The sequence below is a fragment of the Phymastichus coffea genome, unplaced genomic scaffold (assembly GCF_024137745.1).
Source record: "Phymastichus coffea isolate CEN01 unplaced genomic scaffold, Cenicafe_Pcof_1.1 PCOF00253, whole genome shotgun sequence".
NCBI lineage: Eukaryota > Metazoa > Arthropoda > Insecta > Hymenoptera > Eulophidae > Phymastichus > Phymastichus coffea.
In genome coordinates, this window is record NW_026707064.1 from 34775 (window position 1) to 52638 (window position 17864).

Below are 17864 nucleotides of genomic sequence, written 5' to 3' on the forward strand. Positions count from 1 at the left end.
CTCTCTCTCTCTCTCTCTCTCTCTCTCTCTCATTGCTCCGTTCGGGCACGCTTTTATTACGTTCGCTATGATAGACAAGCGAAGGAAATAGAACGGACGCACGTGCCGTTGAAAAAAAGTTAAGCGACCATCGCGTCGCTTGGCCACCTCGTCACTCACGGAAAAAAAAATTCATCGATTTTATTTTTGCCACGAAAGTAGTCCGCCTAGACGCATGTATAAAAAAATAACGACGAGTGAGAGTTCAGCCGAAGCTAAAAATCGAGCTGAAAGGCGTTACTCTCGATCGGAGAAAGTGAGCGGAATCGCAGACAACGGCCAGGTAAAAGAATTGGAAACAGGCGATCTATTGACGAACAGAATCTTCTTTTTATTTTCTCTCCCGTGCTTTGTGCATAGCGTATGTATAGTTCGCGTGTCTTGCACGCGGATGCTTTTGCGGAACAGCTCGTGTAACACACACACATACACACACACAGATTTTGGAAAAATATCGTCGAGCTAAACATCACATTTGTCAAACGAACATATATGCACAGACATAATTGGAGATGTTTCTCCTTCGCGAATGTCCGAATAAGAATGCGACTCGTCAGCCGCGAAGACAACGGCTGTTTCCTGCCTTCAAACGGTCTGCCTCTCGTCGTCGACGGCGCTGCTCGGCTCGTGGGTGTCGCCCTCGCTGCTGGCGGTCCTGATGATCGGCTTCTGCAGCAAAGAGATACGTCGGCAATTAAGAATGAGCGCGAAGCGAGTCTGCCGCCGAAAAAAAAAGCGAAAGCATCGGCTCTTGACCTACTCGAAAGGAGCGGTGCGCGCGCGCGCGCGCCGAACGAACGGTATATCTCCTCGCGGCGAGAGCAGAGCCTTGGGATCGTTCGTTCGCCTCGTGCGCGGTGGATTCGCGCAGGGAAAAAGCGGAAGGTAAACATTGCCCGTGACTCTTATGTACAGCGATTGGTCTACAAATTATGCGAAAGCAGCTGTTGTCGCTTCGCGTTCAATGCCTTTAATTTATGGCATTTCTAACTCTCTCCTTTTTCTTACTAATTCCGGACTTATTATTATTTTTTAATTTCCCCTAATTTTTGCGGATTGAATTAATTCCTTTTACAATATGCTCGAAGATAGCATTGAATTTGAGTGCGAATTGTCAAGTTAATAAAAAATTCTTAGGACAGTCGATAATATCGAGTGAAGGCAATATCGGACACGGGATTCGACAACGATAATAAGACATCGTAATCGAAGAGCGATAAATCGAAATGGCTTATAATCGCTCGAAATTTGTACAGGTGCGCGTAAAACAATCAAAGGACTATCAAACGCGCTTACGTACGCACATCGTCAGAGATATATTGTCGCTTTACAAGCTAATAGATTCGCGCGCAGTCGAGCATTGCCGTCATGTTCGTGAAGCTCCCGACTTCAGGCATCGAGCGATTGGAACTTCGGAGCTGAATACGTGGCTCGAAATGTACTGCGGATCCGACCCTCGACTTCCGGTGTCGCCTGCTTCTCTTCGGAAACGTCAATTTAATACGACGCGAAAAAAAAAAAGAAATATTAATTGGAACACGTGCACGTATATCACGCCTGAGTGTAGCCGGCCCAGATATTCCCCTTCTCCGTGTTTTGCATTAAAAGTGTGCCGTCGCCCCACTATATGCGTTTTCTAAAGGAACGCGCGCGCGCGCGACGGGGTAGGGGAAAGCCCCTGACATTGCGCGCGCATCGGACGAGTCGTCGAGCCGCCGTGGTTCATCGTCGAGCCGTGCGGCTTTCCCGAATTATCAGCTGCACTCGGGCCGCAGAACACGTACGCACACGTTTTTCGTCAGCTAGCCCAGTGGCCTCTTACTGTCCCGCTATACACTCTGCGGATGCTACTGCCAGGTAAGACGAACATTTCTCTCTGCTTCTCGCGGTGCAGGCTATAGCACGTAGCTCGGCGCCGCTATCGATTTCCGTCGGCGCGCTGTCGACGGTGCTCCGCGAGCCCGCCTCGTGCACGCCTCGTGCACACTAAACTTGGAAAGTGCAGTGAAATTCTCTCTCTCTCTCTCTCTTTCTCCTCGCGGCAGAGTAGCGCGCACGACGGAACACAGCGGCGAATCCGCCGGACGTTTGGAAAGCGTGCGCAACTGATACTCGCATTCGCGAGTGAACGACATTGGCGCGAGTGTATCCGAGACAATTTGTTGAGCTGAACGCTCGTTGTGTAACAGAATGGCGCTAACGTGTTGGGAGAAGATAGCACTTGTGATAGTAGCAGCGGTCGGCCTGCGAATAACCGTCCGGCTGAGCTTGACGGTCTGGAGGAAGCTGATAGCACCGAATTTGGGCCTTGGTATCGACGTTGCGAGCCAGGGTAAGTGGGCAGTGGTGACCGGTGCCACCGATGGACTCGGAAAAGCTTTCGCGCAAGCTTTGGCGAACAAAGGCTTGGACATCGTCTTGGTGTCGAGGTCTCTGCCGAAATTGGAAGACGTGGCTGCCAACATTAAGAGGACTTACGGGGTAGAAACTCGCGTCGTCGAGGCTGATTTGACCGAGGGACAAGCTGTTTACAACAAAATCGGCAAGGCTATCGAGGAGCTTGAGGTGAGTAAATGCTCTCGTTCTCGCGCGCCAAGCAATTATCGTTTTTAATAACTCTAGATTAAGGCGTCACGTAACTCGTTTTTTCCCCTCCGATTATCGTAGACCGTCGAAATCGCCGTTTTCCGGAGGCTCTCTAATGTCCACTCCGGATTGCTCCGGAGTTTCGGGCACGCGAGTATCGCCGGAGGTAGAAAGTGAGTGCGCGGTGCGCGCGCGAAGCCCATGAATTTCTACAGAGAACGACAATCGCTACGGTCGCGGCGAGGCAGAAGCTCGGGCGTGACTTTTCTTGGGTCGACCGCAGCGGCAAAACTCGTGCCGCTGCTGCCTCCCGAGAAAGCCAAAGGCTCGCGGCAACGCGTCGTGCTCGAATTTCCCGTGTAGATTTGGAAACTTTCACGCGATCTGCGTGTGCACCTCTCGAAGAGGAGAGCGCCTCGCGCGCGCGTATCGCTTTCAAAAAACTTTCACTCCGTTGTTTGCAGGTAGGCGTGCTGGTGAACAACGCGGGCACGAGCTACGATCACCCGGAGCTGTTCACCCACGTGAGCGAGGAGACGATCTCGAGGATCCTGCAGCTGAACGTGGCCGGCGTGACCGGTGTCGCGAGGCAGGTGCTTCCTGGAATGATGGAGCGGGGCAAAGGCGTCGTTATCAACGTCGGCTCTGCGGCCGGTGCAATGCCGAGTCCCTATCTGGCCGTGTACTCGGCGAGCAAGATGTTCGTCGACAAACTGAGCGCCGATTTGGCTGCCGAGGCCGCCCCCAGAGGTGTCACCGTTCAATGCGTTCTACCTGGACCCGTTGCCACCAAGATGTCCAAGATCAAGTGAGTAAAAAAAAGCCGTTCGCTCTGTATCTATGAGAGGCGAGTGTGTGATGTTCTTTTTTGTCCGCGACGTCATTAATGAAACACATTACGGAAAAAATCCAAGCGATCTTTTCTTGCGTTTCTTTTGTAGTGATGCTAATGCTAACGAGATTGGCGCTTGGCAAACAGAGAAAAAAGTAACTGACTACTACTTGAGACTACAAATTCGATGCTGCTTTAAAATTTTTAACGATGTGACAGGTGTTTATGGAATTTCTGAATTAGGAGCTTTGCTTCTTTTTTCTTTCATTGTACGAAATCGAATATTCAACGCGACGTTTTCGCGTCAGCAGTTCGCTGGAAAATTACAGAGATTGACGGTGTTATGTGTGAGAAAATCACGAGCGTTTGTTTTTATTGAGCTATAACAATTACAAGTTGTCGCGTTGAACGGCCGTCATGAATATGAATTATTTTTCATTGCTGTTCAATAATTAAGTATTCGACGTTAACCGCGAGTACACATTCGTTACGAGAAAGAGAAAAGATGAAATTCAGCAATGGTTAAAATTGATTGAAGTATCCATGACGTGAGCTGGGAGCAAAAACAAAATTGCCGTTCGTGTGCTGCTCCGCATTGTCGCGCGCACAATGACCTTAAGAAAATGTTGATTCTGACGAAACGACAAATTATACAACCGACGTTTTCCAGGCGCGCCACGTGGATGGCACCAACACCGGAACGTTTCGTTGAGGCATCACTGAAAACCGTAGGCATTGAGCAACGCACGACCGGCTATCCACCACACTGTTTAATCTTGGGTTTCATCAATGGATTACGATGCATCTGCGAGAAAGGTGCCGTTTGGTTAGTTGCAAGGACAATGCTGAACATTCGTGGACGCGCGCTTCGTAAGAAGCCGAAAGATGAGGCTGCCAGTGTATCGAAAGAAGACGAGAGCAGCGAAGCTCTCGCTAGTTAAACACAAAGACTATAATGTATAATGATGTGATTCTTATGTGCTCTCTTACGCGCGCGCGCGCGGAAGTTTGTTTTTCTTGTTCTAGAAGAGGATAAAGGTGACGTTGTGCAAGCTTCGTTTGACCGCTGGGTCGTTGCATATAGTTATATACCAATCGTGTGTTCCGGACGTGAAGCGACGTTTCGTTGATTCAGTGCCTTAATATTTACAAGCGATTGTTTGTATATGTTTTTTTATTTTGGGCTTTGAGCGAGCAACGAATTGACAGCCACGATATGCGTCCATGTAATCACGATTTGTACGATCGTTGTTTTTTTTCTTTTTGTTATTAATAAAGATATATAGTTTATTTACGACATCGACCTTGTCATTTATTTAATGTCAAATACAATAAGTAATTGAATTGCTAATTCGACTTATTATTGTAGCTGTTAATATTATTGTCCATACGGTATATAGAGCAATATAATAATGACGTTTGGAATCTATGCTATACTCGTAAGGTGTATTGTTGTCGATAAAAAAGACATACGTTTATCATCAATTTATACATATTTTTGCTGTTAATTATTCTATATACAGTTGGTCGAATTTACGCATTTACTGATTTAAATGATTGATTGACGTGAAAATCAATATCACGTAAATTCGTTATTCGGGTTATTTTTAAAAATTTTTTATTTTTTAAAAATATATTTTTCCGAAAAGTATACTTTAAAAAAACACGTAGGAAACCAAATGTTTTCCTAGCATAAACACGAAAAATCATAGTCATATGCATGTCTTCCCCATTTGTAGATCATGAAAATGACATCGTAAAGCATATATACATATCTACGACTGAATTTCAATGTGTAAAATATTTTCACGTCTCTCATTGTGGAGTGTCTTTGAATGAATGATAATATATATCGTCACATCCGCTTCGCACACTGTATATATCTAAACGTCAATGGGAAGAAAACACACTTACAATGACCTGAAGCTGCATCTTCTCAACGGCGATTCCTTTGGAAGACGACGACACTGATAATCTCGGACTTGGTGACACGAGAATTTTTGGGTTCAATCCAGTACTTTTAGTCTGCTGACTGCCAACTAAATAAGAAAATGTATAAAAATTACATGGATATAATTTTATATGCGATAAATCGCACGAGTTGAATAACGAAAAACAACGATGTTTCGCTATCTATCACAAGGGACAAAGAAGGGAGGGGGAAGTGAGAGGATGAATTTACGCACCTTTGAGTAGACCTTGCACGGCTTGTCGCACGCTATGAACGATTCGTTTGCTGACACCCGGGGACTTTGGCTTTTCGGTTGATTTCTGGAAATTCGTACCTGCAACAACAGATGTCCGTGACGGTTCACAATAGACTGAAGACTGAGTTCATCGTTCGACAAAAACTGGAGGCGTTTTGGCCCCGGGCGCCAGCTGTTTTATGCATGTTTTTCAACTACGTGGAATGAATGTTTTCGTGCAACAGTTTTGTTTATTTAGGCTGTACTAATATGGAGCTGCATTGAGGTGCAAAACTAAAACGAAACAGACGTGGGAGTGAACATTTGTGCGCGGCGGATCAGCAAATCCCGACTGTGGCGTTGAATTTTCAACGGGACTTTTGACGTACGCTGCCGAATATACCGATTCGCTAAGCAAACATGTTTGCTCGCTCGCAGCGAAAGGCCAGCGATGTCGTAGAGGGAAAATATATCGCTTGATTCTTTATCGAGATTGAGCTGATCCGCGGGCAAGCTCAATATTGTTGGAGTCTTACCCAAGCTCGGTTGAATGATATTGACGTCGACGTTGGGTTGCCTGGAAGTGAATGACTGGAAGCAACGGCAGAACTCCTTCTTAAAATCGATCGCGTAGCTGCCGTAGACTAGAGGATTGGCGCACGAATTGCCAACGGCCATGATGAATAATGACTCCTGCACCATGTAGTTGACACTCTTGGCGCTTTCGTTGTCGATCACGTACCTGCATTCACAAACGCATTGTCAGTCACAGCCAGCGGCTATTTCGTATGCAATCGAGGACACTCGATGCCTTTTTATCTAGGAATTTTAAATGACTTGATTCCGTGCTGATTAAATTAAACTTGTTCAACCTTATTCTGTATTGGATTCAGTTTCATTGAGGCAATCGTCAGCATGGTAAGCTTCATTTGTATAAAATCAACTTGAGAGCTGAAATTCACTTGTTCGGATATCGATTGTAAACTTCAGCTTTTATTTGAGCTAGTTTTCAAAGGAAAGTCGATTTGAACTCTTTATTACCTATTAAAAATTTCAACAAGCCATTACTATATTTAATTAGTTCTGTAAATTTATCGACTAATGGCCATCTAATCGAGCGTGAAGTTTCAAAATTCGTCGTTCATTTTTGCTTGCGAATACTATGAATCGTGTACTCACAACAGTATGAAACATATTTCAAACGATTAATACCGCAAGTGCTGAGCTTTGTAATTCATATATTTTATAAAGTCTGAGGTATTAACGTTGAATTTGCAGTTAAAGTCACCTTTCATGTGTGCGTAACAATATATTTTAGTTTGATGCGAGGTGCACTTTAATGAGATCCAAATCTCGATACTGCTACAGTATGTGATAATATACATTATGTGTATTTCAATTTGTAACATCAGTTTGCGCCATTATGAAAATTTTAATCTGAACGAACATCCATGAAAGCGAATGCATGAGCGATCCCACGAAAAATTGCTTTAATACGTGAGTATTTTATCGAATTTTCACACTACGTGTACGCACTTACTCAAACGATTTTATCAATTTATAGAACACATTAAACGCGAAACAATGTGACCCCGCCTCGTGGCATGCTTGTGACAGCATTTTGGACTTATAGGAGAGTTTAAAAAAATGGAACATAACGTTTAACGTTTTGTGTATTTTAATTAGAAAAAACAAACAATAGCGTTATTCCAATTTACAATTTCTAATCCTACGGAATACCGCGCAATAAAAAAACCATATATTAGTCTATTTTCTGATCGCAATTTCGACTTCTACAATAAGATTTGTAAAGTGAAGCAATGCATAAGAGCTTTAAAGTAACAAAATTCGAAGACATGCGTAATACTAAGTGAGCTTTGGGTATTTTTAAAGCTCTGTACGTGTCAAAGTTTCGAGCAGAGGATAGATAGATTTACTTCGAAGTTCCCAATGCAACGTGCCATTGTGAAATCGTATCGAATTATTGCACTGTTTTGGTGGGATCGCTCACACAGATTATTGACAATACTGTTCAATTGTAAACGCTTTCAATGTAAATTGGCTCCCACGGTACAAAGTCAATTCTCGATTTATTCTATTGGAAATTGCGTTGACGCGTATTACGCGAGGACGAATTGACTTCCGTCGATAGTTCTGTAATTTCGTAAAGACTTCGATAGATAATCAATAAAAAAAACCAGTGGAGATGACCGTCCTGCAAAACTTATGATTATTCCAAAAATTATACTTCGCATTTAGGCGGATATTTTATTTCAACTCGAAAGATTACGTGTAATCTTTTGTAGATCCTATAACAAGTATCGCGTTGTCGTTGAGCCTCCGAGTTGTAAAAGCGAATGATGTGCAAGTAATTTGTTGACCGAAGAGCCATAACGCGCTGAACTGTGATTTACCAGAGACTCATCGTGATGTAGGGTGTCCAGCAGAGAATGAAGGCGACGACGATTTTGATGGTCATCTTCAACGTGCGACTGCGAGCTCTCTCGATGCTCGACATGTCCGAGCGACGCAGACGCATTCGGTTCTTCTGATTGGCGTTGGACGTGCTGATCGTGCCGTCGCTGTTGGACATTATGATGTCTGTAACGAGCAGCAGAAGAGACAACGTTACTCGTGCACCAGCGAGACACGCGTCCACGAACGGCGGCTCACCTGGTTTGCTGTCCTTTGATTTACTGCTTATTTCGCAGAGGATCTGCAGGTATACCCAGCAAATGATAGTCAGCGGTATGAAGTACATTGTCACGATGCAGAACACGTTGTAGATTTTCTCAAAGAGATCCGACGGAAAAGACTCGAAGCTCACGCACTGGGTGAAATTTTTGTGCTGCGGGTGAGTCGACACGTGGAACACGATGCTCTGCAAGTGGGCAAAATTGAGCTAAAGACACGTGTGACATCTTGAATGGGAAATTACATGCGACTAATCAGGGTAATTTGCAATTGAATTTGTAAGAACCATAGCTCGCTAGTTTCATAATAGACTGTTTGAGTTGAGATTAGCTCGTTGAGATTAGCTTCTAATTGAATGTGGACGAAAGCGAATATCCACTACGAGCCAAATTAAATAGCCGCTTCCTTTCACATTCGATGGAGCCCAAATTTCAACAGACACAATACGAGTAGATTGAATTCTGTATTTTCAATCAATAATGTTCGTCATTTCGCGACGTAGCATTTTCTTACAGAGTGCAGTAAATTTCCAAAGTAGTCCGGGGATAAGTCTATCGACAGTTTACTTGCCGTTAGCAAACGGATGCTGTGTAGCGCATTGTTATCGGCAAAGAAATAAGAAACCGAGGAGCCAACTTGTAACTAGCCGTCGGCAACGATGAAAAAAGGGACTTGGAAAAAGTAAACAGAACCTTCGATTACGTACGTGGCTGGAAACGACGTTACCCCTTACACTGTAAATAGCACGACTATTGTGTGAGCAACCAATCGCTGCTCAATAATTACTGAGCGTTTTGGTTTTAAAAACAAATGCTCGAGTGGGAGGGATACGCCTTAGGTAAATCGTGGCTGCAACTCCCCGATTCGTTATTGCCTAGTTCACGACATCCGCTGGCAAATGGACAAATTAAAATAGTGGCGTTGACCGTTCGATCCGGGGGCATTTTGTCGAACGCGCGCGTCGATTATTTCCAGGCATTGCCTTGGCTCGATGGAACTGTCACGAAGATCGTAACTGCGACTACGGCACTCGGCAAAAATGGACTTCCTCGTAGCGCAAGTGGCAACTTTGACGTGTCGGCTGTCCTTCAAATGTCTCGGTAGTAGACGAGCAGACTGAAAATAATGAAACGCTTCTAAATTAAAGTTTGTAGCGCCGGCGCGGCGAAATCACGGCTGGCGAGCCAGGCCAGCGAGCGCATTAAAACTGGAATCTCTTTTTTCCTCGCTTTGCGAGATCCGGGCTTTCCGAAGCACGACATAGGCATGGTATTTATTCGTTTTACCGGCGGCTTTGTTGTCGGGCCTTCAATCTCGTCGATGCGCATGTAACGAGCTTTCGCGCGGCGATTTCGCCTTTGACGCCCGCGCAAAAGTCAAAGCGCAGAATGAAAACACCGGCGGGACAATGGCGTGGAGCAGAGAAAGCTCTTTGGCGCATCTGTTATTCCCCAGCTCGCGCAAAGCAGAGTGCGCTTCGGAAGAAAGAGAAATCTCATCCGGAAAATTGACTGGCTTCTTGTGTGCACGCTCGCCTTGACTCGGAGTGGATTTTCCGCGGGGATGCAATCGAACGGTTTTAATCGGTCGCATCGACTTCACACACCCACGAGCGCGCTCCTGTCCTCTTTTTTTGCTCTCGGTGCGCCCCGCGAGGGGAAATAAAGGTGCAGCCATTCGGAAACAATGCCGCGGTTTCGCCGGAACAAGTCGCGAGAGGTGGACAGAGGAAGAGCGGAGGAAGCGAGGCGTCAGCGTGATAATTGGATAAAAGTGGCCCTTCATCCGGCCCGTCACATCGATCGTGTATTTTTAGCGGGAAGCTCTTCGAGACGAGACACTTGGCAGATGCTCCACTCTCGTGGGCTCGCGTTCACGACTGTCATAGGAGAGGGTATCGATTTTTACCCTGGCAAATCACGTTGATGACCTAAAACTTCTCGCGAATTATGAATCTGAGTACGATGAATGACGTTCGTACAGCTTTCGAAAAGTGTTCAAATCTATTCGGAACGGAAGGCACATGACATCGTTAAATTTGTTTAGGAGAGTAATTAAATTATTTTATTCAAAAACGATTTGATTTCGTGCTTAAATATTGTTAATGTCCACTTTGAGATTTATTCAAAACACTTTGAACCAGTTCGAACTACATTTGAACTACAAACTGTATTGTAAGGATCAGATTTAGGTGTGAATAAAGTATATCGAAACTTTTCATCATTGATAAATTCTTTCAAAGTATAAATACCATATTTACAACAAGTACTCGTGCAATGCCGGTGGAAAAAGTCGCAAGTTCGCGCATTTTCCAAAATTCTACGTAGGTGACTTTAAGTGCATGTAAAGAGTAACGTTGATCCTGTTACAATGGAATAATATGCTATTTGATCGCACAGGAGAACTTGATAGGAAACGCGAAAAAGGCGTTGAAGTTAAACTTGATGATAAAAAAACACGAAGAAAAATAATAAGTTTCCTAGAAAAGCATCACAACGTAAAAGATACTTCTACAGAAGCATTATTTACACAAGCAACACAAGCTGCACATCGGCATTGGACAGTTGCGATATTAATGGCGTGAACTCACTTGAGGTATCGTGTAAACGATGCTGGAAACCCAAGCGACGGTGAGCATGAATTTGCCTCGTCTCCTCGCGTCGTTCATGCGCAGCGGATAAAGCACCGCAAAGTACCTGCCGTCGAACAATAAGCGTCCGTTTATTCATCTCCCCGGGACATTCGCAAACGTCATGTAATTGATTGAATCGCCGGCGTTCGTCGACTGCGAATTATATATGAACTTTTCGACAGCAGCGGCGCCGGCTATTAAAACAAGCACGAAGCTGCGAATATCACGTTGGAGAAATTGCGAGGCTGCGATTGACGTTGCCTCGGCTCGACATAATTGATCAAATAGAATGTTAATCTGCTAATCTAAGTGTACCTGTCGAGCGAGACGCAAATGAGAATGTTATTGGAGAGGTAGAGGCCGAAAGCTCGAATGAATTGCAATACTTTACAGGCCACGTCTCCAGCGATCCATTGTACGGTTATTCGCCATCCAATCTGCAACGTCAGAAGTACTTGTTTAACGCGCGACGTATCGCGTTGCAACAAAAAGGTGTGAAAACTTGATGGAAATGGCGCTATCAAGGCAATAGATTATATATGTTCAATTCTATCCCATCATTGACGCTCAAATAACCTTCTTTTAATATTCATCGCAATGGGGCGAATCCGTAGGAAAAATATTAATTAAATGGCTGCACGGCCAGCAGCTACAACTTTGCAGAACACGTTAGCTTGCACGTTGCACAATGCAGTGAAATTAATTTTGCAGTGAATATTAAAAAATACTCGAAACCGGCGTATCTTTTGTCTCGCGCTGAACAACAGTTTCACAGTTTCGTTGTTGCGGGAGCAATGATGTGTTGAATAACATTTCATGATTCATAGTTGGATTTTAACTACGAAGGAAGTTTCCTATACGTCGACGTGTATACAAGCATCTCTGCGGCAATGCTATGAATCTTTAAGTTTACTGCCAAAGCTGCTTTCAAGGAAAGCTATACTCGGCAAAATGATTTGTGTAAAAGTCGCATCCAAGAAGTTCATTAAATTGAATTATGATAGTTGTGCAAAAGATCTATTGTCGTTACTCAATTTGAGCAATGAATCAAGAATCTCACTGGAATGGCAGATCAAAATTATGTCATTTATAAACAATTAAATTACGATAGGAAAGGTCAACCAGATTTATTAAAATCATTTAGGCGACGTTTCGTTGGTTAACTAGATCGCTACTCAAATAGTTACAACGAATATACATTAGTAGAAAGAATACAATTGTTATTCGAAGCCTAATGAAGTTAGTAAATTAACTGGCGGAACGTCGCTTAAACATAATTTTAATTATCATTGCCGACTAGTTATCATCGATATTATTTCTACAAAGGTTCGTTAAATTCAGTATAAGAATATATTTAATTAGGTATCATAAAAAAAGTAAGAAAAAAGAAAGGAAATAAAGTGAAGCCACAAAAAAGACGGACGATAAATGGTGTACAGCACTACAACGTTTAAAAATCCGATGGCATTATATCATCAGAAATAAAATCTATCGGCGACTTATTTGGGAACTATCCATCGAATGATCAGGGATTGAAGTGATCCATCGTTTGCTTCTAGTGTCCAGTGGATAGAAACGCAATTAAATATTTCAATCGCACTCCCAATTCTCGATGAAATACGAGTTTCGACCAAATCGAGGTTCTATCGGTCCGCACGGTTTACGATTTTCGTTTTACTTTAAAACGTAGGATTGCACTCGGTTTACGTTTTTATCGGCTTCGAAGTGGATCGATGCCGTAGTCGATCCGAGCCTTTCTATGACGACGGCTACAGCTAGTTCGATGTGAAAAAAAAAGAGCTTTCAAATGTTTTCGACAACAGAGAGAATATCCGCTCGAAACTAGCCCACGTTGAAAAAAATAGCAATTTGATCTAGCAGCGAATGTCGATACAAGACTAATCGAGCGTCGGGCAGCGATAAATTGCAATATCGCATCGCTGCCGAAAGGAAGGCAGCGTGTCGGGAACGGGCCGCAGCTTAGACAGCGCTGTCGTGTAATAGGAATCCACGCGTATATCCCGGTCTATCGGGGCACATCATTTGCGGCGACTTTACGGCAACCTTTGCTGTACGGGCGGGCGTGTAAGTTTACCTTGGCCGCGATCGATTGCGCGCCTGTGCGCCACGAGAGCCCAGGCAATCAACACATCATCCACTTTGACGTCGCCGCGCGCTGGCAGTGTCCAGTTGCCCTCTCGTTCCGACTGCCGCTCGCTCGATAATTAACTCGCGTCGTTGAGCGCGTGTCGTTTCCCAACCGCGCAAATCGATCGCTCTCGCAACCTAAACTGTCCCAGAAGATACGCCGCGAGGGGCGCGACGAGGCCGCGAGCGCACACGAGCTTTCTACGTTCCTAAGTCACGAGCGCGGAACGTCAATCAAGTCGGAGGAGCTCGCAAATTTCCATTCGAACTCCGATCCGGAAGCCTTCAAACGATTAACCAACTTCTTTGGGCCGCGAGGTCGCGTTAGGCACTGTCGCTGTTAATCTCGGCTCGAAGCACGAAGCGAATTTCTTTTTTCAATAAAGTTCGCGAGAAGAAAAGCTACGGAGCGTAACCGCTTTACGTCCACTGGAAGTTCGAGCGAGTCACGTTGAAACCGAGATAAGCTGGAAAAAAAGAGTGGTTCGAGAGGCTTGTTTTCCCTCCGGCAGTCAAAGCGCGCGGACACGCAAATGAGAAAAGGTGCCAGTTCTGAAATTTTATTTCGTGGCACGTAACACTCGAATCGGAGCCCGGGGAGACGCTTGAAAAAGCGCATTCGTTTGCGAGATGTTCATGTCCGGCGAAAACGAAACTCAAACGCGAGCTTAACAACCGGAAGTTTACCGGAGGGGAGGCATTCGCCGTCTTAAATGCTTTTCACTCGAAACCCCGTTACATTCAATAGGACGTATTTCAAGTGAGCCGAAGAATGGATAATTACTTCGAGGAAGTTGGCACTTTGCGCGCCTCGCAATTTACCGGCTATTCGCGTTTCTAATATTCCAGGGCACACACCTTTCCATGCCAGCGCTTTGCAACAGAAGCGAATACGAATTTTCAGCTGCCAGTCTACTTCCGAAACATCGAAGATTCGACTAACAAGCTTGCACGGCTGTAGTCGAGTTTTCGAATAAACCTTCTTATGGTTGTGTCAGCGGCGGCCGCATGAGCGAACGGCTAAACCGACCGCGACGCCAACAAACTTAAGTCTTTATGTCACGTTGCGTCGTTTACGACATTCGGCCGCGACTTCAGCTCGAGCTCTGAATCCAGCCTCGGTGATTTTTCAGTCTCCGCGTACGCGCAGTTTTAACAAAGGCATTGTCTGCTATATACGCGACGTGATTTGCGAGGCCACGTCGTCACTTATTGGAAGTGCACTCTCCGTGAAAGCTCATCGGCATTCGATCTGTAATCAGTGTTAGAAGAAATCGATGCTGCCCTTCGTTCGCTCGTAAACTCAACGAATTAAGTTATCAGCCGGTTCTATTAAATTCTATACGATCGATGATTGTCCTTACAGTTTCGAGCGAAAAAAAAACACAAGATTTTTTATTGTCGAATACTTCCATACTTCCACTCAATGGACGAGAATTTCAATTGTTTCTTTTTGTTCTCACGTTTTCACATTTCACATTTTCAGATTCTTCCGTGTATTTACAAAACGGATCAGCGCTATCCAGTTAAGTTATTAATTCAGCTTTTATTCCCATCATAGACAAGCCTTTCTCTTTACACAATTCTTTTAATGTAGTTGCTCTCGGCATAGATGGATCCATGTTAACAATATAGTCGCGTAATATTTTTTTCAGTTATTCTCACTATTTCTCTTCAAATCATCGCACATTATTCAATTGATCTTGATACCTTAGGGCAATCTGGACGAGAGAAAAAAAATGATCTAATGACACTGCTAAAATCTGTAAGGTTCTTCTCCTTATGCGCCCAATTGTATAAGTTGCAAAGGTTTTTTTAAGGAATAAAAAACACAACCTAATTAACCACACACGTCTTTTACATTTTTCTCTTTTTTTTCAATCTAATCTTAACTTTTCATATAATGTCTCAATTGTTCTCAATTGTCTTAAGGGGATATCGTACTTCTGATTTATGATGAACGACCTCCGATGATTTAAGGAGAAAATATGCGCCGAAGAAAAAGTTGGTAAAATAGAGGTATAACATCCCTTTAAAATTCAACGCACTTGTTTCGTATACTTGAGCATCGAACTCTGCAACTTTATCAGGTTATTGGACATTTTTAAAAGCTTTTTCATCAAATCGAATAGCATGTCCTCGAAACTTTAATAACCTCTTACATGGTTAATTCCACATCACTGCAATTGCGATAAGTTTTTTTGATTAATTAAAAAAAAATAATAATATTAAGCAAAGAAAGCGCGCCCTGGAAATTTATCGCTTTTCTATTCAATGAATCAGTATAGTGCAACATAATCGAGCAACTCACCTCAATTGGTATGGTGAAGAAAGCGACGAGCAGGTCAGCGATAGACAGATGGCATATCATCAGCGAGATCCTAGATTTGCGATATCTACCACGTGAAAGTGTCAAGAAGACAGTTAGATTGCCGATCGAAGCGATGAGAAAGCAGGCGGAGTAGACTATGACGATAATCAGCGTCTGCTCGGTGAAAACCATCGCAGATGGTAGAGCTAGCGCTGAACCATTGGCACTGTCGTCGCTGTAGCCGGGAGCGAAGTCGCTCCCATTCCGGAACTCATTGTGGCTTAAACGGGCGGGAAAAGAAAGAACGCCTCGTTCGTTAGTTGCGCCAGGTGAAATGTTTTAGTTGGATGTGCGCCTTGGCGTGTATTGCGCGGTTTTTTCCTCAAGATGTATGCTTTACACGTGTGGTCTTTTCAATGTTGAAATTGAAATTTAGCAGCATATTTTATCAACGAAACTGCCAACGGATGAGCTTTTTCCCGATGATTGGCTCGTTCCTGCGATTGACATGGAGTAAACGTTCCGAACATTTTTCATTCGAACTTTAGCAAACTCCGTGGATGAATAGTAGGATTCGATTAATTTTGTATTCAAAATAATATTAAATTAAACTTATTCAAAATTAATATAGGCTGCAAATCTCATAATATTTTTCTAATTGTTTATAAAAATCACAACAACTACTATTTACTTTCTCCGACTATTCTCTAAGGCCGTTGATATTAATTTTTTTTTCACATTTTTTAGTTATACCTATAATCGTTGAATATAGTTGAATCTTACGGTAACTCACGGTTGGAAAATTCATAATAGACTATCGACGAGATAAGTATTGGAAATTTCAATAATAGAGTCGTCTCTTTCTTAAATAAATAAAAAACAACTACTTAATTTGCAAAACCAACTTTTTGCTGATTTCGTTTGTCAACCTCATTTGAGTTCCTTTTTATTAAACGAAAATAAATATTACAAATATTAAAAATTGTATAAAATCACGTCATACCCAAAAAGTTACAAGCAAACCAAAAAGGGAACATGTATGAAGTCATGAACAAAAATCATTGCGCATGAATGCTCACAACGGATATAAAATTATACAAAAATTAAATAGATCAAGAGAAATTAAATTTGTAAATTTCCCTCTCCTGATTATTTTGAGATCAACAGTTATTCTACATAATACGTTATGCACAGTTGACTATACAATGTCTGTACAATGACTGCGGTGTACATGAAATATGACAACATTACGCGAGTAATCAACACGTATAGATATCCCATTAAGCATTCAAATTATTAAGACCATATGAACCATTATAGATGTTTTTAATAAAATTATTTATTTAAAGTTTTGTAGTGACTATTTAAAAATTGTGTATCTTGTTTGACATTTATTGTATCATTAATCGAATTAATGTCTAACATCTCCAAAGTACGTATTTTTTGTAAATTATGTTCCCTGTCTAAAATATATACACCTTGAAAAATTAAACGAATGTCCTGGATTATCATATATATGTTTTGGTACTGGAAGAACCTCATGTTGATCATTGATTAATTTTTCTAATTAATTATAGATTTGATATTTCATAATTTAATTAAAATATCTATTAATTAATTAATCGTCTAGTTATTTTTTTTATAATTTTGGATACATTATGAACATTTTGCGTAGTTATTTTTGTTTACGACTTAATTATACATATTCCCTTTTTGGTTTATTTGTAACTTTTTTGGTATGGTAAGGATTTTACACAATTTATAATATTTGTAATATTTATTTTTGTTTAATAAAAAGGAATCCAACTGGGGCTGGCAAACATAATCAACGAAACATAGATTTTGCAAATCAGCTAGTTGTTTCGTATTTATTTGCGGAAGGAATGACTCTCTGTTATCGAAATTTTCAATACTTACTAAGATATCATGGAGAGTGAAAATGAATGTAATTACCGATGAGGTAATCAAACTTTACCAGATTCCGTATGGCTTTAGCCTATCGTACAATGAATTTGCGACACCAAGAAAAACAAGCTCCTCGAAAGCATTGCTTTCCACCAAATGGAAACGAAATTAAAATATACCTGCTGAACTCCTGCATAATTTGTATTCTCGGTTGCAACTGTTCCATATCCATGCAATCACAAGCAGTTCGCAACTTAAGTAACGTCTTCGCGCAACCGAACGTCGAACCAAAACGAAGTCACAATCGTCATTTCATTCCTGCTGTGAAGATCTGTCATAGCTATGTGCCGAGTGAATTGTGCACAGACTCGCGTGGCAAGTTTTATCGGAGCGAGGCTCGCGTCGCGTAGCAGACTGCAGCTGCCGGTCCTGGAGTCGATGGTGCTCCGATGCACTCGGCGAACAGAGCGCAAGCTCCGCGCAAGCTCTCCCACCTCCTGTTCGCGCGTACATCGCGACGCGAATCAGCTT

The 17864-nt window shown here is 42.8% G+C and overlaps 2 protein-coding genes across 6 annotated transcripts; one reads left to right on the forward strand and one right to left on the reverse strand.

Moving 5' to 3' along the window:
- Positions 1 to 29: 29 nt before the first annotated feature.
- LOC131674529 (adipokinetic hormone/corazonin-related peptide receptor variant I-like) lies at positions 30 to 17752 on the reverse strand. 3 transcript variants are annotated; one of them, XM_058953256.1, is made up of 11 exons: positions 17522 to 17752; positions 17460 to 17462; positions 15429 to 15708; positions 11285 to 11406; positions 10928 to 11033; positions 8317 to 8524; positions 8058 to 8244; positions 6180 to 6385; positions 5644 to 5742; positions 5372 to 5496; positions 30 to 708 (listed from the first exon to the last, which is right to left on the reverse strand). In XM_058953256.1, exons 1-11 carry the CDS (start codon positions 17563 to 17565, stop codon positions 625 to 627), a joined length of 1464 nt encoding a protein of 487 aa, XP_058809239.1. In that variant the 5' UTR covers positions 17566 to 17752; the 3' UTR covers positions 30 to 624. The 3 variants fall into 3 exon arrangements, with proteins under 3 accessions (XP_058809239.1, XP_058809238.1, XP_058809240.1); XM_058953255.1 differs by lacking the exon at positions 17460 to 17462 and having other exon boundaries at positions 33 to 708; positions 17513 to 17752; XM_058953257.1 differs by lacking the exons at positions 10928 to 11033; positions 11285 to 11406; positions 17460 to 17462 and having other exon boundaries at positions 34 to 708; positions 17513 to 17752.
- Positions 1735 to 4767, forward strand: LOC131674530 (very-long-chain 3-oxoacyl-CoA reductase). Of its 3 annotated transcripts, none has more exons than XM_058953258.1 (4): positions 1735 to 1896; positions 2229 to 2604; positions 3090 to 3433; positions 4128 to 4767. In XM_058953258.1, the coding sequence occupies exons 2-4, from the start codon at positions 2230 to 2232 to the stop codon at positions 4396 to 4398; spliced, it is 990 nt and encodes a 329-aa protein (XP_058809241.1). In that variant the 5' UTR covers positions 1735 to 1896; position 2229; the 3' UTR covers positions 4399 to 4767. The 3 variants fall into 3 exon arrangements, with proteins under 3 accessions (XP_058809241.1, XP_058809242.1, XP_058809243.1); XM_058953259.1 differs by having other exon boundaries at positions 1741 to 1896; positions 2085 to 2604; XM_058953260.1 differs by having other exon boundaries at positions 1749 to 1896; positions 2090 to 2604.
- Positions 17753 to 17864: the final 112 nt, after the last annotated feature.